We start from the raw sequence: 23,873 nt of genomic DNA, 5'->3' as shown, positions 1-23,873 counted from the left end.
GGAACCTACTGAACAAGCAGCAGAATGATGACCTAAACTCAGATCTGACCAACTCCAAGCCCAGAGCTCTTCAATGATGCCATGGGAAAAAGAACTGAATGTTGTTTCTAACTGCCTCCAGATGCTGTGTGGTCTTGGGTAGCTTTATTGCCCTCTCTGGGCTTCAGTTTTTCCCCATATATAAAAGGAGAAAATAACACCCACATTCTCACCCCGAATGGGTGGGCAAGATCAGTAAAGCGGCCAGTCATGCTGAGTGCATGCCCTGTGCTCCATGTTGTCAGACTTCAGGGAGCTCTGGTCTGATGGCAGAGGGGACTGTGGCCAGGTGGTGATCAGCTTGTGGGCAAGAGAGACAAATCTGGCTGCTCCAGGCTCCTGGCCGAGGAAATGCTCCCATACCTCTGAATGAAAACAAGGCAGAAGTGTGTGATCCACGTCTTAAGGCGGTTGGTTGAGAGTGAGTGGAAAAGAATTATGCAGAACTGTGCAAGTGGGGTGCACTTCTGACCAGAAGAGCTGGTGTCATTCACAGAAACCAGGGAGAGCAATGCAGGAGTGACATACTCCCATCTCCCACCCAGAAGAATTTAACCCTTTCTGGCTTCACTGCAAGCCAGGGAAGTTTCTTCTTAGAGCCACTAAACATTCAGACTCAAGACTGCCAGGACCACATCTGACTTCAGTTACTTCAGGAGGATGTAGGACAGGGCAGTATCCTTACAGCAGCCTGTGCAGGATTAGACAGAGCTGGGATGAGATTTAAGGAGGCCTTGCTCACAAGTGCCACTCCCGTGCATGCCTGAGAGTGAGGACCTCCTTAAATGTAGAGACCTGGATGCCTCACTTTCCTCATGCTAGTATTGGCCCTGGGCCTCCCAGTTGAAAAGATGTAGGTGCTACCGTGGCTTGAGTGGCTTGGGTTTTAAAGGAACTCGAGTCTCTTATAACCCTCTGGACTTTGCCTCCCAGATTCTCACAGGGACAAACTCAGTCACAAGAGTCGCTGCACCCTGAGAAGCTCAATGCAGCAGTGTCCCCAGTGGTCCTTACAGTTCATTTGCAGTTCTTCTTCACCCAGACACAATTTACCAATTCGGTCATTTTTACCATAAGCAATGTTGCCTAGCAACATAGTTGACATACTATCTTTATCAGGTTTCCAGGGGAACAGAGCTGGAAAGTTAATGGAAGGTTCAACTCTTAACCAGATTGGGGGGCGGGGGATGGAAGGTTTCTGTTAACCCTTTAGTGCCCTGGGCTGTCAGCACTTTTCACCTCCCCGGGATAGAACCTATAGGCTGGTGCAGGTTAATCCAGATGCTTTCCCCTGACTGGTATACTGCCTTCTTTTTTGTTTTTAATTTTTTTGTTAATTTTTTATTATTTTTGGCTGCACTGGGTCTTTGCTGCTGCTCCCAGGCTTTCTCTGGTTGTGGTGAGCGGGGCTAGTCTCAAGCTGTGGCACATGGACTTAGTTGCCTTGTGGCATGCAGCGTCTTCCCAAAATGCAAGGATCAAACTCGTGTCCGCTGCATTGGCAGGCAGATTCTTAACCACTGGCCCATCAGGGAAGTCCCTGGTGTATCACCTTCTAAGGGTCAGGAGTGGGAGCTCCCTGACATTATGTGACAAATGCAAGACCCAGGCCCCGAGGGCTCCTAGGCCTAGAGGAACAGGCACAGGCATTGGAGTCATCAGACCTGGTCACTCCTGGACTCTGTAGCTCATCAGCCCTGCAGTCTTGGGTCGGTGATTTTACCTCTCTGAGCCTTAACTCCACATCTGCAAAATGAGACTGACAATCCACTGTGAGGGGCCCTGTAAGAACTCAGTGACCCTCAGTTTCTTGACTATCTTGCTCAGGTCTGCTGGCAGATGGCAGATGCTCAACATTTGCTGAAGTCATGACTTGTAAGCAAAACACCTGGCAAAGTACCTGAGTAGGTTTTTGATCATTGTTAGCCCCAGGCTTCTTAGATCATTCAAGAAAATTTTCAGCACACTCATGGATGCGATTTCAAAGGCTTCTTTCCTTCTACCTCCCAAAATAATTCGGCAGCAGGGTTGGCCCCACTGCCCTTGTCCCCACTAACCGTCCCTGCTCTTGGCCTGTCAGCAATGGAGCAGAGATGTGGAGACAGCTGATACTGCGCAAGCCCAGCTGTGACGTCCGAGACCTCCTGGACCTGCTCCTGACCAGCCTGAAGGAGAAGCCCGTGACCAAGAAGGGCCGGGCCTCCATTGTGCCCCTGGCGGTGAGGAGCTCTCCTTCTGCCCGCTTCCTCCCATGCCCAGCGGCCCCATCACTGCCCCAACACGTCCTCCTCCTGTTCTCGCTGAGCTCTGCACACCCATCTTCTAGTGCCTGGCTCTACCCGGAGCTAAGTGGGTGGCCTTGAGCAAGTCTGTCCCCGGGCTCTTGTTTGTGATCCACTGGGCCACCAGCAGCACCATCCTGCTGCTACTTACAGTGACCACGGCAGCCTGGAATGGCCTGGGACTGAATGACCAGGGACTCACATACCTTAGGCTGAGAACTGGCCTTGCTCTGTTACTATTTTGTAACCTGAGCAAGTCACCGCACCTCTCTGAGGCTCAGTCTCTGCATCTGTAAATAGAAACAATATCTACCTTGTATGGCAGTTATGAAAATTAAATGAGGTAACTCATCTCTTCTTTTTAGAGACATAAAATGTCTAAGCGCATCTTCTGCCACTCTCAGAGGCTGGCCCTGGGAACACAGAGGGAACGGGCTCTAATGTGGGAAGGGGGCTGAGTGGACAGACAGATTTCTCTCTGGCTCTGTCAGCACCGCCCTGGTCCTAGCCAGCTGGATAACACCCCATTCACCTCCCTGCTTCCACTCCAGCCCCTCCCATCTGTATCACAGCTAAGAAAATCATTGAGAAATGCACATCTGCTCTTCCCAACTCTCTCTATGGCTTCCCATTGCCCCTGAGGGTAACACAGAGCTCCTGCTGGTGCTGCTGGGCCCTGCAACCCTCGCTGGCCTCACTGTGCTGTGTGCTCCTCTTGCCTGCCTGGCTCCAACCTCATTACTCTTTGTCAGGTCTTCTTGATCACTGTGCTATCTTCGGTCACAGGGCCTTTGCACATGCTGTTTTCGCGACCTAGATTTCTGTCTGCCAAGTTAACTTCTTCTCATCCCTTATCTCTTAAGCTATCCACCTCCTCAGGGAAGCCCACTCTGACCAGATCAAATCTGTGCATATTATACTTTCTTTCCCAGGTGGCTCAGTGGTAGAGAATCTGCCTGCCAATGCAGGAGATGTGGGTTCAATCCCTGGGTGAGGGCGATCCCCTGGAGGAGGAAATGGCAACCCACTCCAGTATCCTTGCCTGGGAAATCCCACGGACAGAAGAGCCTGGTGGGCTACAGTCCATGGGGTCGCAGAGTTGGACACGACTGAGCACATACACATCACACACTTCTCTTGGAAGAGTTCACCCCAGTTGTGATCTAACAATAGTGTGTGTGTATAGAGTGGCTCATTTGATTAATCTATGAGATGCCTGAATTCAGTGCATACAGTAGACACTCAAAAAATGTTTTTGTTGGGTTGATTTATTTATTCAACAAACATTAAGCACCTACTATGTGCCAAGCATACTCATCAGCTTCTGGGGATTCAGCAGAGAGCAAGACAATCTGGTAGAGGAAAGCCAATAAACAGAGACGTGGTGGACAGAGGAGCGGGTGGTATTACCCCTCAACACAGGAAGACACTGATGCTCAGAGACATTCCAGGTCTCACCTAAGGCCACACGGCTACTGAGTGGTAGAGCCAGGACTCAGACCCAGATCTCCTGCCCCCGAATCCCAGGCTTTACCTCTGAATCTCTCTGCCTCTCTCCCCCAGCACTGAGTTCTGTGACTAGGGCACCAGCGCCCATTCCATCCTTGGTTTGAGCATCACCCACTCCTCTGATCACTGTGTGTTGGCATATCCTCAAGTCACTCAGAGGAGACAGTGAGGGAAGTCTAGTTTTAACAGCCCCCAACAAAGAGGCAACTGATACCCCACCTCACTGACTGGGCACCGATGTTATGAACCAGTAAGAGGCAGGGCTCCTGTAATCTGAAAACCTGGGTTCAAGCCTCAGCTCTGCCCCGAGGGGCTGGGTATCTTTGGGCTAGTCCCTTCCCCCTTCTGATCTTGTCTCCTGCCCTGCACAGTAGGGTCAAGACTCTACCTCATAAATGTGGGTAGAAATCCTTCCACCATGATTCTTTCAGGGCTGTGTCAACAGCAAAGTGTCGCTGTGATTGTTCTGGGGCAGGGCTCACGCAGAGGGCCTGGATGCAGTGGTGGGGGAATCTGGTCTTGCCCATGTTGGGCCAGAGAAGAGCAAAGATCGAGGACCAACCTCCTAGAGAATCAGCCCAGGCCTGGTCAGGAGTGCTGGGATGGTGGGTGGCGACGTCTCACCAGCTTCCCCTCCACCTCCAGGCAGCCAGTGGCCTGTGTGAGCTCCTGTCCGTCAATAGCTGCATGGGCCGTGTGAGGCGCATCTATCCACAGCTGCTCCTGGCCCTGCTCATTCAGGTCCATTACCACATCGGCCTCAGCCTGCCCGGCCGCGTGGCTTCCCGCAAGGATGCCAAGAAGGACGCCCAGACCCCTGGCTTCGTCCCTGTTCGGTATGTTCCTGCTGTCCCCAGCAGAGGGACAGCCACCAGCAAAGGCTCTTACTAAAGTCTTTAGGGCAACTGATTGGTAGAAATTAGCTCCGCGGCTAGAAAGGAAAACAGAAGTGCACTGTTATGAGACAGAGCCAGTTGTGTTCGAGAGCTATTTGTGAACATCTGCTGTATATGTTCTCTGCTTAGGGCTGGATGGCAGCAAGGAATCAGCCTTCTCCAAGGAGATCACCATTTCAATTTTCCTCCTCCCTCCCTAGAGATATGATTTGTATTAGATTTATAACCAAGGCTGAACTATTTGATTTTCACTTGTTAATTGGAACAGTTAATATAGGCACATGAGTAAAAATCTTCAAAGACAGTAAAAACAGTCTCTGTTCCTCTCTTTACCCCAGTTTTCTTTCATAAGGCCCGGGTTCTTTCTTGCCCTTCGGACGGGGTTGATGCAGAGCTAAGCCAACGTGTTTTCATTCTCTACTTTCACACCCGTGGTAGTGAACCTTACATAGTTACATATTTCTGCTTTTATTATATACTGTATCTTTGAGATCATCACACACAGAGCTGCCTCATTATTTTTGACAGCCACATAATATCCCTCTGTGTAGATTATAATATACCACCATTCACTTAACCAGGATCCTCTCGATGTAGGGGCTTCACAGCCTTTTACAAGCAACGCTGCCACGAGTGAGGCTGTTTATATGTCTTGATATTTACATGTGACTGTACACATAGGATGAATTCCTGAAAGTAGAATGGGTGCATCAAAAGGTTTCTGTGTTTAACTATTATGGTGGAACAGGAAGACATGGTGGAAAAAGTTCTTGATCAGTGAGTGAAAGGAAATGAAGTACCTCCTAAAGCACCCAGCGTGCCAGTAGTATATGACACTTCATTTCCCCACAACTTTGCCATCATCTTTGCCAATCTGAAAGTTTAAAAAAAAAAAGGTATTTTGCTGTCATTTTAGATTGCATTTCTCTTACTATGAATGTGGTTGAGTTTAAATGCCATTTCTATTTCCTTTTCTGTGAGCAACTGTTCTTGTTCTTTGCCTAATTGTATATAGGACTTTTGGGAATTTTTCTTATTTATTTGTAAGAGCTCTTTATATATTAAGGTCTGGCCTGCTGGGAGCAGGGTGACATGAGATCTCAGCCCCCCTTGTCTTGGCAGCTGGGTGGTCAAAGTGGTGAAAACCCTGCTGCTGAAGATGGGCTGCTCATATGAGGCTAACTTTCTGGAGGACCAGGGCGGCTGGGAGCTTATGGGGCAGGCAGAGAACCACCACCGTGGAGTGTCCCTGCTGGCCAGGTGAGGACCCCGGGGCAGGGGTCAAAGGGAGGGAAGAGACCTCAGTGTCTTCAGACAGACTTGGGTTTGCATCTCTTTCTGGGCAAGACCCTTCCCTTGCTCTATCACCTCTTCTCTAAGATCGGCAGAGTATTGTCTCCATCAGCAAGTAGACAATACAAATGTGAAAGATGACATGCGCTCTACGAGCTGTGGTTGTAACAGTACCTGGCATTGTGGAGCTGCTTGGGTTATTTATAAAGCACCTTTCTCACCACAGTATTAGTTTAATTCCCATGCTAATGCAGAAATGATGGTCTAGCCGAGCAGTTTAGAATGTGGTCTGAGAGCAGGTCTGCCTGCTTGGGAATCCCAGCTTACCATTTCCCAGCTGTGTGACCTAGGGCAGAGTTCCTTTCCTTCTCTGTGTCTCAGTTTTCCCATCAGCAGTACAATAACAGGACTCACCTCTGAGCTTTGGGGTGAGGATTAAAATACTTTGAACAGCCTCTGCATATAGTAAGAGTTCAACACATTTGCTTCTGTTATCATTATGCTGACTTGTGGGGCAAGGATTATTAATGCACTTTTTCAGGGGAGAGTGCCAAGGTTCAGAGAGGGATAGTTATGCACCAAAGGTACACACAGCCTGGAAGTGGCAAGGCTGGGAAATAACCCCCTGCCCCAGATCAGGGCTCTTCCCCTCAGCCACACACAGCCTCCCTTAGGGAAAGGAGATAGGGGGCTGGTTCACCTTGATTTCACTAATGTGGTTCCTGCAGGAAGATCCTGCTTCTTAGCCCTGCAGCCTGAGTGTCCAGGATGGTGCGCTCCCCTTGGGTCTCAAGATACAACAGTATTTACTGAGCACTTGCATGCTCCAGGCACCTCGAAGAGAGCTGTCTATTCACAGACTGTTCCATTTAATGCTCACCATGACTGACTGAGTGCAGGAGAAGGGGGTGACAGAGAATAAGATGGTTGGATGGCATCAAACAAATCAACGGACATGAGTCCGAGCAAACTCTGGGAGATGGTGAAGGACAGGGAAGCCTGGTGTGCAGCAGTCCACAGGGTCGCAAACAGTCAGATGTGACTTACGACTGAATAATAACAACAGCAATGACTGGTGAAATGACACTATTACTTCCCCAGAGTTACCCATAAGGAATCTGAGGCCCAGAGAAGTTGGGTGATTTGCCCAAAGTGACACAGCTAGTGGTAACAGAGTTTGAACCCAGGCTGTCTTATTCCAGACTCTATGCATGGCTGACACACTTTTCTGGATTCACTGACTAACAGAGCGTAGTGCAGACTTGAGGGCGAATCATCTACAGGGCTTGTTAAAACACTGATGGCTGGGCCCCACTTCTAGAGTTTCTATTTCAGTTAGTCTGGGATGGGGGCTTGAGAATGTGCATTTTTTTAACAAGTTCCCAGGTGATGCTGATACTGCTGATTCAGGGGCCACACTTGGAACATCACTGGCTTCGTAGAATGAGCTAGGCAGCTGGAGTAGGAACCCGTGGGTTGGGGCGCCAGCTCTACAATTTTCCAGCTCTGTGACCTTGGGCAATTCACACTTAAAGCCTCTGTTTCCTCATCTATGAAATGGGTTAACAGTAGTAACCTGCCTCAAAGGGTAATGATAAAGATCAAATGCAATAAGGACTTGAAAGCATCTGGCTTGCTGCCTGGCGCCTAGTGAGTGGGTCCTCAAATTCTTTCCTTCCTGTCTTTTCCTCCTGGAGTGGTCCTGCACATTCAGGGGTCATAGCCTTGTCTTTCTTACTGATTTTCTCTGTGATCTTGGGCAAGACATTTTCCTACTCCGTCTATCAGTTTTCCCACCTGTAAAATAAAGCAGTGTGATCCAATGGGCTCTGAGATCCTGTTCAGGTGGAAAACCCTGGGGATCCGGGAACACGGGGGACTGGGGCTTGCCCAGAGTTCTGAGTGTGGGGCCAGGCCCCCATGCGGCGGGCCCCCTGGGGCTGGAGAGCCTGAAGGCACTGCTCCCCTCCTCCCCAGGGCCATGGTGCACTACTCCTGCCAGGAGCTGTGCCGTGTCCTCTACCTGCTCATCCCGCTCCTGGAGCGAGGCGACGAGAAGCACAAGATCACCGCCACCGCCTTCTTCGTGGAGGTACCGACTGGGTGCCCAGAGCGGGGCAGGGGCTACCAGGGCCTTCCCAGGAGCATAGGCCTCAGTTCCCATTGCTGGTCATTTCTCTTGTGTGATAAGTACTTAATACTTTAGAGTCTTTCCTGAACATGATTTTTCTTGAGTAAAAAGATCTCGTGGGTCTTCTCCCTCCTCCTTCCTATCTCTTCTCTTCTTTCCATCCCTCCACCCCATTTGAGTCTTCCCAAACTCCCCTAGTACCCCTGGCAACCACCATCCTTTGCCATGTACCAGGTACCAGATTGGAGACACAAGTATAAACTTGGTTCTGCCCTGCTCTCAGGAGTTCTTGGTGCGGGAGGGGAGACAGAGGACATCCTAGTTATATCACAGGGTACCATAGAGTGGCTTGTGCTACTGGGGGCAATTCAGGCTGTGGTGGGTGAACATAAGTCTTGGTTGTATTGGGTAGGGAAACATCAGGGAGGCTTCCTGGAGGAAGTGACGTCTAAACTGAGTGAGGATACAAGGGTACTAGAGCGGGTGCTGGGGAGAGTTGAGTCAGGAGAAGGTTGGTAGTGTCAGCCCCAGAAGGGCAGACTTGCCAATAATAATAGCCAACAATTTTATTGAGCACTGACTCCCTTTCAGGTGTATTCTTAGGGCTTTACACATACTGATTCATCTAATTCTCACAATAATCCTATGATGCACATATTATTCCATCCCCTACTGTAGAGAAGGAAACCAAGGCACAGATTTAAGTACCTTTCCCAAGGCCACACAGCTTGGTAAGTGGCAGATCCAGGATTCAAAGCCAGACGTCTGGGCTGTAAAATACGCACTCACTCTATAGCTTTGTGTGTGTGCTTGTGTTTATGGATGTAATAAATATATATTTAGTGATCATGTTGACCATTTTCAGGTGTACAGCTCACTGGCTGTGCCTTCAGTGTGACGTGCATTCACACTTTTGTGCAACCGTCACCACCATCCATCTTCAGAAGTTTTCCATCTTCCTTCCCAAACTGAAATTCTCTACCCATTAAACACTAACTCTCCTTCCCGTGTCCCCTCAGACCCTGTGACCACCACTCTACTTTCTGTTTCTATGAATTTGCCTATTCTAGGTTTCATACGAATGGAACCACCAATATTTGTCTTTTGGTGTCCTGCTTATTTCACTTAATATAATGTTTTCAAGGCTCGTCCATATTGTAACACAGGTCAGAATTTCATTATTTTTTAAGTCTGAGTAATATTCCACTGTATGTACATACCACATTTTGTTTCTCCAGTCACTAGTCGATGACACTTGGAAAACCCACTCGCTTAACCTCCACCCCTTCCTCCTCCTGTGACATTCTAGCTGGCACACAGTGGGTCTGGGCTATCACCAGGGTCTGTACAGTGGGGCTCAGAGGCTCACTGTCTGCTCAGACAGTGGAAGGTTAAGGACGGCTTCCTGGATGAGGTGCCATTTGAACTGGGCCTTGAGTAAAGACAGCCAGGTGGACAGGGGCAGCATGGCAATTCCAGCACTGCCTCCCCAGTGGACTGTGAGCCTGGGGAACAGGAGCCACATCATGTATGCCTGGCATCCCTAGACCCAGCCCCAAGAAGGCCTCTAAGAAGAGGCAAACAGATGGGTGAGTGAGTACCCAGGTAAGCACTTTGCCTGGCTCTGCAGGCACCAGCAGAACGTGTCACCTCAGGAGGACATGCATGTGTCTTCGGGTCGGAAGTCCAGGTTACAGTCTCAGCTCTGCTGGGATCCCCATGACCCTGGTGAGGAATTGGGAAAGTGTCATTTCTTGAGGGCGTGCCATGTGCCAAACACCACGCTGACCTCTTACGTATACGACCCCACTCGTCTGCCCAGCAGCCCTACAAAGCAGGAATTGTGATGTTCATGTGTTGGTGAGATAAGGGGCAGTTTTCAAGGTCACACAGCTCATGCTGTCCAGAGAGATTCAGCTCTGCCCACCTGGCTCCTCTACCTTGGTTAGCCTTGTGGGAGAGGCATTTCCATAAGGTCAGGGACTGTAGGCTTAATCTTTTCCAGCACTCCCCTGGAGCCCTGAGCAGTGGCCCTCCCTCCCTGGGACAGGGGTCCTCACCCAGCTTCAAGTCCTTCTCTCTCTCCCCAGAAGTGGTGGCGCAACATGTTCACAGTGATGCTTTGATGCTGCTCAGATGTCCTTTCCCGGCACCCTTAGACTCCCCGTGCTGTGCCTGAAGGGGTACTTGCTTCTCCCAGTGGTGGGTGGAGTCCTCAAGGGAGCTGTGTGACCTTCGGCAAGTTGCTGAACCTGTCTGTGCCTTGCTCTCTTCATTTACAATACAAGGATAATGAATTGCCCACCTCATAGGGTTTTGATGAGGAGTAAGTGAGTTCATGTAAAGTGCCAGCGCAGGAAGTACTCCCAAGTGAGCTCTGTCGCTGTTACGACTGTCACATTTCTGTGTCTCTAGTCGCAGCCCAGAGCCTGGTGCAGGGCAGCTGAGTGTAGCTCTATGGATGGGTGGAGGGCGGGTGGTAGGTGGAGCCCCACCTTTCCTGCCTTCCCCACCCCCACCCCATCAGCTGTCCTGTTTGCTCTCCCCAGCTTTCTCTTTCCATCATAGACACATGGTCTCAATCGTCACAGTAGATGCAGGGCAAGGGAACAGATGGGAAAAGTGCTTATGAGGATGACTAGGCAGGAACTGAAGACTGATTGGATGCTGGAGGTGGCAGGGGAGAGGGAGAGGAAGGCGATGGGGATGATGCCTGGTTTGGGGCTGGGACAAAGTGGGGCTGATGGTACTAACCTTGCAATGGTGGGCTCTGGAGGAGGACAATTCCAAGAAGGAAAGGAACCATTTCTTGGTTGTGAACTCATGCAAACAGGGTTCCCTGAGCACATACTCCATCCCAGAGCTTGCATCAGTAACTGGTGGCCTAGGAGAACGGCTCAGTTTGTGTCCTCAAAGAAGCTCCAGGGGGATAGGATGTGCGAGTCAGGTGCATAAGCACATGGGGGCAATAAGATTTCTGTGTTCAGGGCCCCCAGGGGCGCAGAGAAGGGGGCAGTCAGCCTAGGTGAGGCCTGGGGACCCTCAAACATGGCGGCAGGGGCTAACTTTTGGCTGGAGCCATGCATGGTGAGCTGGGGCTAAAGTGAAGGTGAGAGGCCTGGCAGAAGAGCATCCCTGCCCATGCAGAAGGGACAAAACAGCCTGGGTCATTCCATGAATGATGGGAAGCTTGGTTAGAAGCTTATTGGTGGTAAGAATACAGAGTAGAGGGTGGATAGGTGTGAATGAGACCCCAGAGGCAAATGGGCCCTGAGGGTACTCCTTGTGCTGGGGAGTAATCATCTTTATTCCCTCAGCTCCTCCGGATGGAGCAGGTACGGCGGATCCCTGAGGAGTACTCTCTGGGGCGGATGGCGGAAGGCCTGAGCCACCGGGACCCCATCATGAAAGTGCTGTCCATCCGAGGCCTGGTCATCCTGGCTCAAAGGACTGAAAAGGTGAGTGGAGGGCAGGGGAGAGCCCACTCAGCCAGGGCCCCAACAAGAGGAAGGATAGAGCTTGGCCATTTGCAACTCTCCAATGCTGGTGACTGGAATCAGAGCTCATTTCTGTCTCTGTCTTAATTATCCCATCTGTAAAATGGGTATCCCTTAATAATTCCTTAAAGGCTTTATTTTTTGAAAAGTACTTTCCGAATTCAGATTTTTCACAATGACCCTAGGAGCAGTATGTTTAGGAGGGGCTGGGGATAGCAGTATTATTCCTAATTTAGAGATTAGGAAGCTGAGTCACAGGTTGTTGATGTTTCATTAGCCTTTTAAAAAGTGCTGTTTTTCTCTACTAAGCACTGTTGTTACAGCTTATGCTTTAGAGGGACAAAGGGACAGGACATAGACTCAGAAAACTAACAACACAGGGTATCATCTATAGATGGTAGACAACAAAGACAACAAAGCCCTCAGGGTTGCAGGCTAGGAAGGAGTCAGTGAGGCTAAAGAGGGCTTTGGAAACAGCGGGAGTTTGAGTGAGGGCGTACCAGGCAGGCGGGATAACATAAGCAAAGGCCTGGAGATAGGACTTGCTTGACCAAGTTCATCTCTGTGACTCAGAGGCTGGGCCCCTCACCTGTTAGACCAGATAGGAGCACCCGTCCCAAATACTCCTTCTCCGCAGGCCGCCAAGGTGCAGGCCCTCCTGCCCTCCATGGTGAAGGGTCTGAAGAGTGTGGATGGGCTGCTGGTGGTGGAGGCGGTCCACAACCTTAAGACCATTTTCAAGGGGCAGGATCGGAAGCTGATGGACAGTTCAGTCTATGTGGAGGTGCTGCAGACCCTGCTGCCACACTTCAGTGATGTAAGGATTCCGTGAGGGTGGAAGGATGGGGGTGTAACACCTGGAGGGCAGTTCTTTACTACTCTAGGGGTCGTAGTAGCTCCCACGGCCTGTTGGGACCTGAGCAGGGCTGAGTCAGCCCAAGGGGAATGGGTGCTCGTCCCAACTGGTCCAAATTCTTTGTAATTGGTTTGCACAGAGAAAGCTGCTTCTCTAACTGGTTTTCACAGAGGGAGGTCTCTTTGTGTGCTCATTACCCCAGAGACTTGCCTCTGTGATTGGTCCATCTAGAGGAGTAACAATTTTTTTCCTTTGAACTTTTTTTTAAAAATAGGAGTATAGCCAATTAACAATGTTGTGACAGCTTCAGGTGGGCCGCAAAGGGACTCAGTCATACACACACATGCATCCATTCTCCCCAAACTCCCCTCCCATCCAGGCCGCCACATAACATTGAGCAGAGTTCTCTGTGCTACACAGTAGGTTCTTGTTGGTTATCCATTTTAAATACAGCAGTATGTACCTGTCGATCCCAAACTTCCTAACTATCCCTTCCCCCATTCTTCCCCTAAGGGGGTAGGGGTGGGGGTCACAATTCTTTGATTGGTCTCAGCAAAGGGGGGCATTTTTCTACTTGGCACAAAGGCACCTTTTAGGACAGTGGGGTCCCTGCTGGGAAGAGCGGGCAGAGCTCCTGACCCAGGCTCTGATGAGGAGGAAGCCAGCCCTAGATCAGCCGCATCAGGTGGCCTTCAGTGTTCTTCGTCTCTGTGTGTCTTGTGCTTGGAGGGGCCCTCGGAATGAGTGGGAAGAAGGCCATGAGCCTCTACGTGGGGCACAGAGGTGCAGGCAGCCTCCTGGAGGATGGAGCACACCTGAGCCTCTGCATCTGCCCCAGTCACGAGAGGACGTGCGCTCCTCCAGCATCAACCTGTACGGCAAGGTAGTTCAGAAGCTGCGGTCGCCCCGCACCCCGGCTATGGAGGAGCAGCTGATCAGCACCTTGGTGCCCCTGCTGCTGACCATGCAAGAGGGCAACGCCAAGGTGAGCCAGGTGAGTGCATAGCCCTGAGTCCTGCGGGTGCAGCCCACTTTACAGAACCCAGCCTGGAATCACAGACAATCCATCACGCAACCAAGTCTGGCCAAGCCTGTTTTCAAAAGGGACCCATGCCAGTATTTCTTTTCAAAACAGCCAACTTTCCATGTATGTTTCAAACATTGATAGGAATTGTTTTCCCAAAATCCAGTTTTGTACTTTTTTTTTTTTTTTTCCGGAGCAGTTCAACTCTTTTGGAATTGCATAGCTCTGGTATTCTCTTCCTATTGGCCCCCAGAAATGTGTGAAGACCCTGTTCCGCTGTTCTTGCTTCATGGCTTGGGAACTGCCAAAAAAAGCTTACAGCCAGAAGCCCTGGGACAACCAGCAGCAGACGGTGGCCAAAATTTGCAAGTACCTTGTGAGTGCTTCTAAGACTGCAGTGGGTTCTTATGAGTATGTTGGAGGTGGCCAGTTCTTTCCTTGTCTCTTCCTCCTTTTTACATGAGCATCCTTACTGATAATTCCATTACTACCTACAAGTTGTTGGCTCCTGGAAGTTCATCTTTACCTCTGACTTCTCTCCCCACTTCTGGTGTTCCTTCTCCAAGGCTTACTGGACATCTCCCCCAGTGACTGTGTGTGTGCTGTGCTAAGTCGCTTCAGTCCTGTCCTACTCTTTGCAACCCCATGGATGGTAGCCCACCCGGCTCCCCTGTCCATGGAATTCTCCAGGCAAGAATATTGGAGTGGGCTGCTATTTCCTTCTCCAGGGGATCTTCCCAACCCCAGGGATCAAACTCGCATCTCTTATGTCTCCTGCGTTGCAATGCAGGTTCTTTACCACTAGGGCCACCTGGGAAGCCCTCCCCTGCCCACAATGACTACACACAGCTAAACTCAGCATATCTCTTCTGAATTTATGGCCTGCCCAACGTCAGTTCTCTCTCCTTCTAAATCCCCAAAGCTGAAACCTAAAGGCTTCTTGATCCCCCTTACCTTCACCTTTGATCAATCTTCAATATCCTAAATACCTCTGAATCTGTTTTTTCCTCCCCCTTCCCATTATTATTCCCTTAGTTCAGGTCATAAATGTTTCTCAGATGAGTCCAGCCATCCAGCGGGTCCCCCAGTCTTGAATCTCAGCCCCTCCAATCCATTCCCCACTCAGGCTACCAGAATCTGGTTAAAACCCGAGTCTATGTCACATCCCTGCCTGAGGGACTCTACCGGCTCCCTCTTCTACAACAGTAATTTCCAGCACGTATTTGCTGTGATGGCAGTCCTACAAGAAATGCCCCACAGGAGAACAAAGGTCCAAGACAAGTAAGTTTGGGAAAGACTGCATCGTTATCTTCCTCTCAGAGATTCGCAGTGTCACCAGCACCTTAGAGCTCTGAAATGCTCTGTGCTGAGGAAATTTCATGGTTGATTCATGGTTTCCCCAAATTATTAAACCACAGAACCCCCTGTCCAGGTAACACTCGAGAACATTCTGCAGTCGGAGAGAGCCCTACACACAGCGATACGCTGCACTGCAGGATGCAGCCGGGTTCCTTCATGTACCATTTCGGACGCTTTGCCATCTAGGCCCATCTACCCTTCCTGGAGTCACAGGCTGTGTTCCCCGGGATGCAGGCTTTGAGGCAGAGGTTTATTAGGGAGCACCCTGGGACCAGCCGCTGTGGAAGGGAGGGCAGGGAGCGGAAGTGGCAGAGGAGTCAAGCTGCAGTGTGGTTTCAGGGAAGGTCTCAGCCAGCATGATGCCGAGATTCTTCACACTGGGGCTGGCGGTCAGGTCTCCATACAGACTGAGTGGTCTGTCAGTTTCTGGTTCTGCCCCTTGAAGAAGGTCTTGAGGCTGTGGTTTACCTTGTCATCGGTTGCCAGCTGGCCTGTGAAGGGACGTGACTTTGGGCCAGCAGTTCTCTTCCACCAAGGCAATCTGTACTTGGGGGAATAAATCCTTCACATCCTAAGGGAGGTCTGGGTGGGGCATGCAGCATCCCCATTCCCCCATCAACCTAACAAATAAACAAAATAACAGGTTGTTATTTTTCAGTAATAATCATTATCAATAGTGCTCAAAGCCTCTGCAATCCAGTGCCTAATATTGTTACCTCCCTTTACAGAGGGAAAAAGAGGCCTGGAGAAGTGTTTGGCCAGTGCTGCTAATACAAATACTAACCATGACCAGTGACTGGGCAGATAAGTGATGTAGGGGTGGTTGGGCCATGGCAACCTGGAGGGGCCAGGCTCTGTTGAAAGCACGAATGGAGAGCTCCAACCACCATGCAGCCAACTCTCACCAGGGCCTTCAGTTTCACAAGAAAATCTAGATTTTTATAAGACTTTAATTAACAGTCAATTTGGTTAAAACACTGTGCTGGCCTCTGCCCTGCCAGCCATTTGTGGCCTGTGGGCTGCCAGTTTGTGACCTCTGCATTAGACCTCTGGATTCTCAGTCTCTTCTTTGCTCTCCAAGCATCAACAGTTCTGCTCATATGAAGGTCAACCTCTAGCCTTAGCTTTAGAGAGGGGTCAGTAACCTAGTCATTCATTCATTTATTCATCCAGTACTTTCTGGGCACCTGTACCACGCAAAGCTCCATCCAGGGTGCTGAGGACTCTGAGCTGAGTGAGAAGGTCCTTTCTTTGGGGGGAACTACAGATCCAGTGGGGGAGACAGGTATAAGTAATTACAACTCCAATGTCATAGGCGCCGTGACAAAGGCGTGAAACGTGCTGCAGGGATGCCAAGGGTGGTGAGATTAGCTGCGCCAGAGGGTTGTGGAAAACTTCAGGGAGGAGATGGTTTCTGAGTTGAGCCTCAAAGAATGAGAGGGACTCATCAGGAAGGAAAGAGGGAAAGGGACTCCAATCAGGAGCAATGGCTTGTGTCGGGCACGGATTTGGGCAGAGTTGTGCCTTGCCCTGGGATTGGAGCATGGTGTGCGTGGAGGCAGTGGTAGAGAAAGACCTGAGGCTGAGAAGAACATGATCATGAACACTTTGCACACTAAGCCCAGGAGTTTCCTCCCTGACATTGTTATTGCTGTTGTTCAGTCGCTCAGTTGTGTCTGACTCTTTGCGACCCTGTGGACTGACTGCAGCACGTCAGGCTTCCCTGTCCTTCACTGTCTCCTGGAGTCTGCTCAAACTCATGTCCATATAGTTGATGATGCCATCCAACCATCTCTTCCTCTGTCATCCGTGTCTCCTCCTGCCCTCAATCTTTCCCAGTATAGGGGTCTTTTTCAGTGAGCTGGCTCTTTGCATCAGGTGGCCAAAGTATTGGAGCTTTAGCTTCAGCATCAGTCCTTCGAATGAATGTTCAGGGTTGATTTCCTTTAGGGCTGACTAGTTTGATCTCCTTGCTGTCCAAGGGACTCTTGAGGGTCTTCTCCAGCACCACAGTTACTCCCTGATTGCAGACTGTCAATAGGAGAGTGACCAGACCAGACCTCTCTTTATCTCCCTCAACAGTCTCTTAGCAGATTGCCTGCCCCCTGGTTTCTACTTGATCAAACCCAACCTGAACACCACTGTCAGACTATTTTGCCTAAAACATTTCTTGGTCATTGCCCTATTAAGAATGGATGCTGGCTTCTTATTTTTTAATGCATAAGGAAGCCCTATTTTCTGTCTGTATTTGAAGGACTTTTAAGACCCTCCTAAGTCTGTAGTTTATTCCCACTGCTTTGTAACTTGAATCCTTCACCCTAGTCAGACCCGTCTCCTTAGTCATGTCCCTCACATGCCATATCCATTCTCAGCTCTGGCTGGACTTGTATTTTAGAACTTGCCTCCTGGCCTGTAGCAGGTGGGTGGATCAGAAGAGGAGACACCCAAGGCAGGAAGGCCATTAACATGATTGCTGCAGTCAGCTAAGAGAAGCTCTGGCTTCTGGAAGAGTCCCGAATGGGTAGCAGAGTTATTTAGGAGGCAAAGGGCCAGGGCTCAGCTGCCTGAGTGGGTCCTGGTTCCTAGCTTTGGGAGGGGTAGATGGGTGGTTATTCCCTCTGAGGGCCCAGCATTCTCTGGTTTCTCTTTGTCTCAGGTGGACACCCATCGAGACAGCGCCTTCACGTTCCTCAGCCAGAGCCTGGAGTATGCCAAGAGTCCTCGGGCCTCCCTGCGGAAGTCCTCAGTCATGTTCATAGGTAACCTGCCCTGGCAGACCTAGTTCTGCTGCTTCCTCCCCTTGGAAGGAAGCAGTGGCCCTTCTGGCCCAGGGTGGATGCCTCCCTTTGGATGCAAGGCTTGGCCAGCACACAGCTTTGATATAAATCAGCAAGGTCTCCCTTCTTCTGAGATCACTGCTTGGGAAGTGGACCGAAGTCATAACCTTGGCATCTGTAGGCAGTAGTATCGCTGCTTCACCTGCCCCACCTCCCGACCCCAGTACTGCAAGGTCCAGGCGCAGCAGGAGCCTGCCCTGCAGCAGGAAGCACCAGTCTGCACAGGGGGAAGTGAACTAGGATCTCAGCTCCACAATCGCCTTTTTGTGTGATGCCAACTGAGCCTCATCTGTAAGATCTGTAAGGTGATTGGCAAGATAGGGATCAGCTCCTGCTTTGTGGCCTGGATGAGAATTTTTTAAAATGTGAAGAGTGGCAGATAAAGGTTCTCCCTCAGTGACAGTCATCTTCCTCCTTCTTCCCACAACCCCAACCTCTGTCTTTCTGGGGAAAAAACCAAGTAGGTTCCCTTCACTCAGAATCCTCCATAGGACACTTCTGATGGTATGCTGTCTCCTCTCAGCCACTCTCCTTCCCTCCCCCAACCATATATCCTTCAAGGGTCTGCAGGAGACCCTACTGCAGAGAGGCTTGGAGAGGCCGCCACCTTGTACCTTTGCCCAATTCATGTGCAATTTTTCATTCGTCCTGTCATCCATGCATGTATCCATTGGCCTCTGCCTCACACACTGATTGATCCTCTACTCTGTGTCAGGCACTGCGCTTAGTCTAGAGAAACAAAGAGATTTTCAGGAGGTGATGCCGATGGTCAGGATTGGGGAGATGTGGGGGCAGCTGTTAACATGGTCAGTTCTGGGACAGATGAGCAATGCCCAGCTGGAGGAGGCATCATTTGGGCTGTGGGGACATGCTCAGGGGGAGCTCCTCAAACAGAGTGATGTATTTCCTAAATTCTGGCTTCTCTAAATCTTGTTCCAAACTAATCACTTCTAAGAATGTTGGTGTTTTGATTCCTAACCTCTTGCGGGTTATAGATCTTTTGTGAGACCCTACAGAAATTTAGGAACACTTGCCCTGGAAAAGGCAATGGCAACCACTCCAGTACTCCTGCCTGGAAAATCCCATGGGCGGAGGAGCAGTCCATGGGATCGCTGAGTCGAACATGACTGAGCGACTTCACTTTCCCTTTTCACTTTCATGCATTGGAGAAGGAAATGGCAGCCCACTCCAGTGTTCTTGCCTGGAGAATCACAGGGACGGGGGAGCCTGGTGGGCTGCCGTCTATGGGGTCGCACAGAGTCGGACACGACTGAAGTGACTTAGCAGCAACAGCAGTAGCAGCCCTAGAAATACACACACACGCATGCGCTTGAGCAAGTGTCTCTAAGGCCCTCAGACTATCTTTCCCACTCCCCCATCTCTAGCAGATCTAAGCTGAAGAAACCCCACATCTGGTGGGAGATGTTCATGAATCACAAGTAAAACACATCACAGTGTGTACACAGGTGGAGACAGACTCAGAGACTCTGGGAGCCTAAAGAGGCATTTATAACTAGCTTGGGGCAAGGTAGGGAAAAATTTCCTAGAGTAGCAGCCACGTTAAATTGAATATTCAAGGACAAATAGGAATTAGTAAGGTACAAAGTACGGTAGGGGCCTTCTGAGAGATAGGGCACTTTCAGGGATCTGCAGGTACTTTAGGAGCCGCTGCAGCAGGGGAGGGCTGAGCTATGTTGCCGAGGAACTGAGTTTCAGCCTCTCCAGGGATCCCACCAACCACCTGAGGGGAAGGTATGCGAGGCACTTGGTACCTTCCTGTTACTGCTCCTTGGAGAGGGGGCACCGAAGCAGCACCTCCCTGATTCTTGGAGGAGGACACTACAGATCAGCCTAGGGAAGGGGTCTCCTGTCTCTGTCCTGCTGCCCTCTCTGCCCACTGGATCTTCCACCCCTCCCAGGACCCCTCTCAAGGAATCTGTCCCAGGGTCAAGATGAAGTTCTCTGTTTGTGTCCTCATTTGTGGGACTAGGAGAGCTTTTCCGAGGAGGTCTGGTCTGAGGGGGGCGGTCAGAATCAGGAGATGGACCCACTCACATCTTGGATTATGCTCAAGGGTCCCTGGTCCCCTGTATGGACAGCAGCATGATGGAAGATCGTATGAATGAAGTTAAAGCTGGTGAGTCCTGTCCTGCGCTGGTGAGATTTCCAGAGCCAGTGCGGGAATGAATAGGCTTACAGTGGGAAATGGGAGAGGGGAGGGTTACGACCCAATGCCAGGGGCTTCAGCTTAGTCCAGCTGTGCTAACATTGACCCCGGTGAGTACATGTTAGCTACTGTGGAGTCGCTAAGACACAGAACACTCAGTCCACCTGCTAGGGGAGCTTACAATCCAGGAAACCAGACTCAGAAAACAAGATAAAAAACCATTTAGTGCAGAGCCAGTAGCTCAGACTCTTAAGGGGCATGTTAATTTCATAACTGGGAAAGCTGATGGGAGCATGAAGGAAGGCTTGGACAATCCAAGAAGACTTCCTGGAGAAGGCAGGTTTTGATCCAAGCTTTGAAAAACACGAACAATTTGAAGAGCTGGGAGATGAGGGGATGCTGAGCAGAGTACCCAAGCTAAGATATGAAGTGAGAAGGATGAGGTGTGAGACTCAGGCGGGGACCTAGACTTAACAAGTGACCACTCTCCTTCCATAATTCAGCTCTGGAGAACTTGAGACACGACCCAGAAGCGTCAGTGTGCATCTGTGCTGCCCAGGCCCAGGACAACATCCTGGCCAGCTGCTGGCGGAGCTCCTGGCCACTGCCACATGGGGACGCATGGGTGTGTGACCCGGCCACCACGCACCGCTGGAGCCCGAGCTGTGAGAACCTGCCCACTTCCCACCAGCGGCGCTCCTGGATCATGCAGGTGCTGGGCTCCTGGAAGATGTCTTTGAAGCAGTGATGTTCCTGAGCCCCAGCCCTCCTTGGAGGTGGCCAAGGCCCCAGCCACCCTCCCTATAAATGCCGCATAGCTTGCCTCTCCCCATGGAGTTTTTCCTGCGAGATGAGCATGTTCTTTACTATCGATTCAGTCAACATTCATAGACGCACTCAGGCTCTCTTATAAATGTGGAAGCTGAGGCCAGAGAGGTGCAATGGCTTGTCCAAGGTCACACGGTAAGTTTGCTAGATGTCTCAGCTTCCCCTCCCTCACAGGGAGAGAATAAGAACAAAAGGAGACAATGATTTGGGTAGCCTTTGGAGAAGGAAAAGAAGAGATCCCCTCATCCCCACCCCATTATATGCATATCCCAGAATCCTGATCTCTGAGCCCCACCCTTGAGTCTTTGCCCAGAGATTGGCCACCACTCATTCGGGCAACATTTACTGAACACCTAACCTGGACCAGGCCTGCTCTGAGTGCCAGAGATACAGACATGAATGAGACCCAGCCCCAGGCCCTGAGCATTTGATAGTCTGATGCAGTGGTTCTCAACTGGGGGTGATCTGGACAGGTCTGAAGACATTCTTGGTTGTTTCCACTTGGGGAGGAGGCTGTTATCATCAGTGGGTAGAGGCCAAGGATGCTGCTAAACATTTTACAGTGCACAGGACAGTCCCTCAGCAAAGACATGTCCATCCTAAATTGTCAAAAGTGCTGAGGCTGATGAACTTTGGCCTCATGGAAGTATTAGAGACATATAAAACACCAACAGTCCAGCAGGTCAATGCTGTGCTGAACAGCAGTGTGGGGACTGTGAAGTCCAGAGGCTAACTGGGGGTGGGAGATCAGGGAAGGATTCCCAGAAAAAAGATACCCCCTCCAGTGGGTTTGGAAAGATGCCTACACATCAGGCATGTATGGAGAAGAGCAGGGCACGTGAGACGAAGAATCCACGGCAGATCTGAAGGTGCTCTGGAGCTCAGAGTGGGAGGGGAGAGGAGGACAAGGGCTGGGTTAGTAAGGCCTTGGAGCCTGTGTTAAGGAGAAGACTTCAGAGAGCCTGGGGAGGTGTGGTGGGAAGGGGAGAGGCAAGCAGGGGGAGATGCAGGAGGATGTCTGCTTTAGAGAGCTTCCTCCTTGTGCACACACAGGCACTGCCGTGGGGAGGGCAGTAGCCGTTCTGGACAGGAATCTGTCACTCTTCACTCACATTAAGTTTATGCACGCCCATGACTCACCACTTCCACCGCGGTCACACATCTCAGGGAATCTTCCCACAGGTCCGTTAAGGGGAGATGTATGAGGAAGTCTTTCTTAGAGTTATTTGTGATGCCTGGGACAGGAGGCAGCCTGGGGATCCACCCTGAGGAGATGAATGGGCACCGCGGAGTCCCATGCAGCAGTTAGAAGCAGTAAGGGCACATGCAGCACCATGGATGGGACCTAAAACCTAGTGCTGCGGGAAAAAAAAAAAAACATATAAAATGCATGTACAAAAGAAGTTACGTTTGCAAAGGACACTTACAAACTGAAAAACGCACATTAAAACACATTAGAGTGATGGGAGGAGGAAAGGAGGAAGGCTCAGAGGAATAAATGAGAAAAAGGAGAGGAAAGCTCACGCAGGAGCGGAGGGGAGGACAAGGATGTCTGGCCGGGGGCTTTGGTGTCTGGCAGGGGCCTGGGCTGCAATGCAGGATGGACAGTATGGCTGGACCTGTGGGTGACTAGGGAAGAATTTTCAGAATCTGGTGGTTGACAGCAAGGAGAGCAAGACCTCAGGATGGTGCCCAGATTTCAGGGCAGATGGCCAGGCCAATGATGTCCCCCACTGAGTGGTCCTCAGGACCAGGAGCAGGTTTGGGGAGGGATGAGCTCAGTCTGGACATGGTGAACTTGAGGGGCTTGTCTGCCATGATAGTGGAGATATCTCCTAGGTACTGGCTGCACATGGTGGAGGTCAGCAGAGGGATCTAAGATGTAAACAGATTTGGGATATTTATCTGAGCACAGATGTGAGCTGAGATTCCCTGGGTGCGTGTGCAGAGCAGAAAGAGACGTAAGTCTGTAACATAACCACACAATCATCTTCCAACAAATGTAGGCCAAACCCATCGGAATCCTGGGTCTGCATTAGAATAAGAAATGGGGGTGGTACTTTTGCATAACCTTGTCCATTGCCAAGAATGTTCATGACCATTGCCCCATTTGAATCTCACAGTAGCCATACAGAGTCATGGGAAAGGCAGGCTGGCTTTATTATCCATGTTCTACAGATGAGGACAGGGCTCAAAGATGGGTGGGTCTTGTCTAATGTCATGCCAGAAAGCAATTAGAAGTGTGGATCCCAAAGGCCTCCCAACTCCCATGTCTGAGCCCTTTCCACACAGAGACACTGCTACTTTCACGAGACAGAGCCCAGGTCTGGGTGGCCTTGACAAAGAAGAGCTGCCATGTTTTAGGTCTGGGTGGTTTCAAAGCACAAAGGCGCCTGGCAGGCTCAGTTATTGGCAAAGGCCCCCAAACAGTCTCAACTTGGAAGGGTCAAAGAGCACTTCCCTTCTCTGAACCTTCCCTATCATCACCTGCAAAACGAGTTCTTATGGAATCACACTTTTAAAATGGAAGCAAAATGACTTTGCAGGCTCTGTATTCAAGAAGAGAAGAAATGAAGAGAATAATACAGGAATCATCAGGGACTAGGCTGGAGGAGGAAGTGTGGAAAAGGAGATTTAGATTTGGAAGAAAACATACGGACCAGGTGTTCCCCTGGGTACAGGTGACACAGAAGGTAAATGACACAGTCCTGGTCCTGAAGGGCTCATGGCCCCTCCAAGTGGCATCCTGAGCCCTGCTGTCTGTCTCATTCTTATATCAAATAACGAGCAAGCCTGCTAGCTCTGTTTCTGGGCTTCAGATCTCTCTTCTCCCCTGGCTTCTCACCAGCATCCTCCTTGTCAATTTCTTAACCCAGCATCTCCTATCAATCCTTCACCTGCAACCCAGGCCTTCCTAAGACAAATATTCCCTTATGTCTGTCAGTATCTCACCATCCTCTGCAGCATAACGGGTGAAAGGACACCCGTTCACCCTTTGACCTATGACTCCCATCTACTTTGCTGACCTTCCTCTTAACTCAGCATGCAGGCTGTTGCCCACCCCCATGTCTCTGCACATGGACTTCCACTGCCTAAAATGCCCAACTTCCCTCCAGCCCCTATCCATCTGCAGAGACCTTCCCCATTTCTGCTCT

General features: G+C 50.5%; 1 protein-coding gene across 1 annotated transcript in view; it reads left to right on the top strand.

Annotated features, from left to right (window-relative positions):
- The window catches only part of MROH7 (maestro heat like repeat family member 7), a 40,417-nt gene extending 19,779 nt beyond the window's left edge, over positions 1-20,638 (top strand). The window contains exons 12-22 of the mRNA XM_052637921.1: positions 2,120-2,258; positions 4,476-4,666; positions 5,849-5,986; positions 7,997-8,111; positions 11,468-11,608; positions 12,285-12,464; positions 13,342-13,497; positions 13,781-13,903; positions 17,543-17,645; positions 19,798-19,860; positions 20,394-20,638. Of these exons, the coding sequence (XP_052493881.1) occupies positions 2,120-2,258; positions 4,476-4,666; positions 5,849-5,986; positions 7,997-8,111; positions 11,468-11,608; positions 12,285-12,464; positions 13,342-13,497; positions 13,781-13,903; positions 17,543-17,645; positions 19,798-19,860; positions 20,394-20,638 (1,594 nt within the window). The remainder of the gene's footprint in view (positions 1-2,119; positions 2,259-4,475; positions 4,667-5,848; positions 5,987-7,996; positions 8,112-11,467; positions 11,609-12,284; positions 12,465-13,341; positions 13,498-13,780; positions 13,904-17,542; positions 17,646-19,797; positions 19,861-20,393) is intronic.
- Positions 20,639-23,873: the final 3,235 nt, after the last annotated feature.

This window comes from Budorcas taxicolor, chromosome 3 (genome assembly GCF_023091745.1).
Source record: "Budorcas taxicolor isolate Tak-1 chromosome 3, Takin1.1, whole genome shotgun sequence".
Classification (NCBI taxonomy): domain Eukaryota; kingdom Metazoa; phylum Chordata; class Mammalia; order Artiodactyla; family Bovidae; genus Budorcas; species Budorcas taxicolor.
Note: the sequence above shows the minus strand (reverse complement) of the source record. Positions and strands in the feature narration are given on the sequence as shown.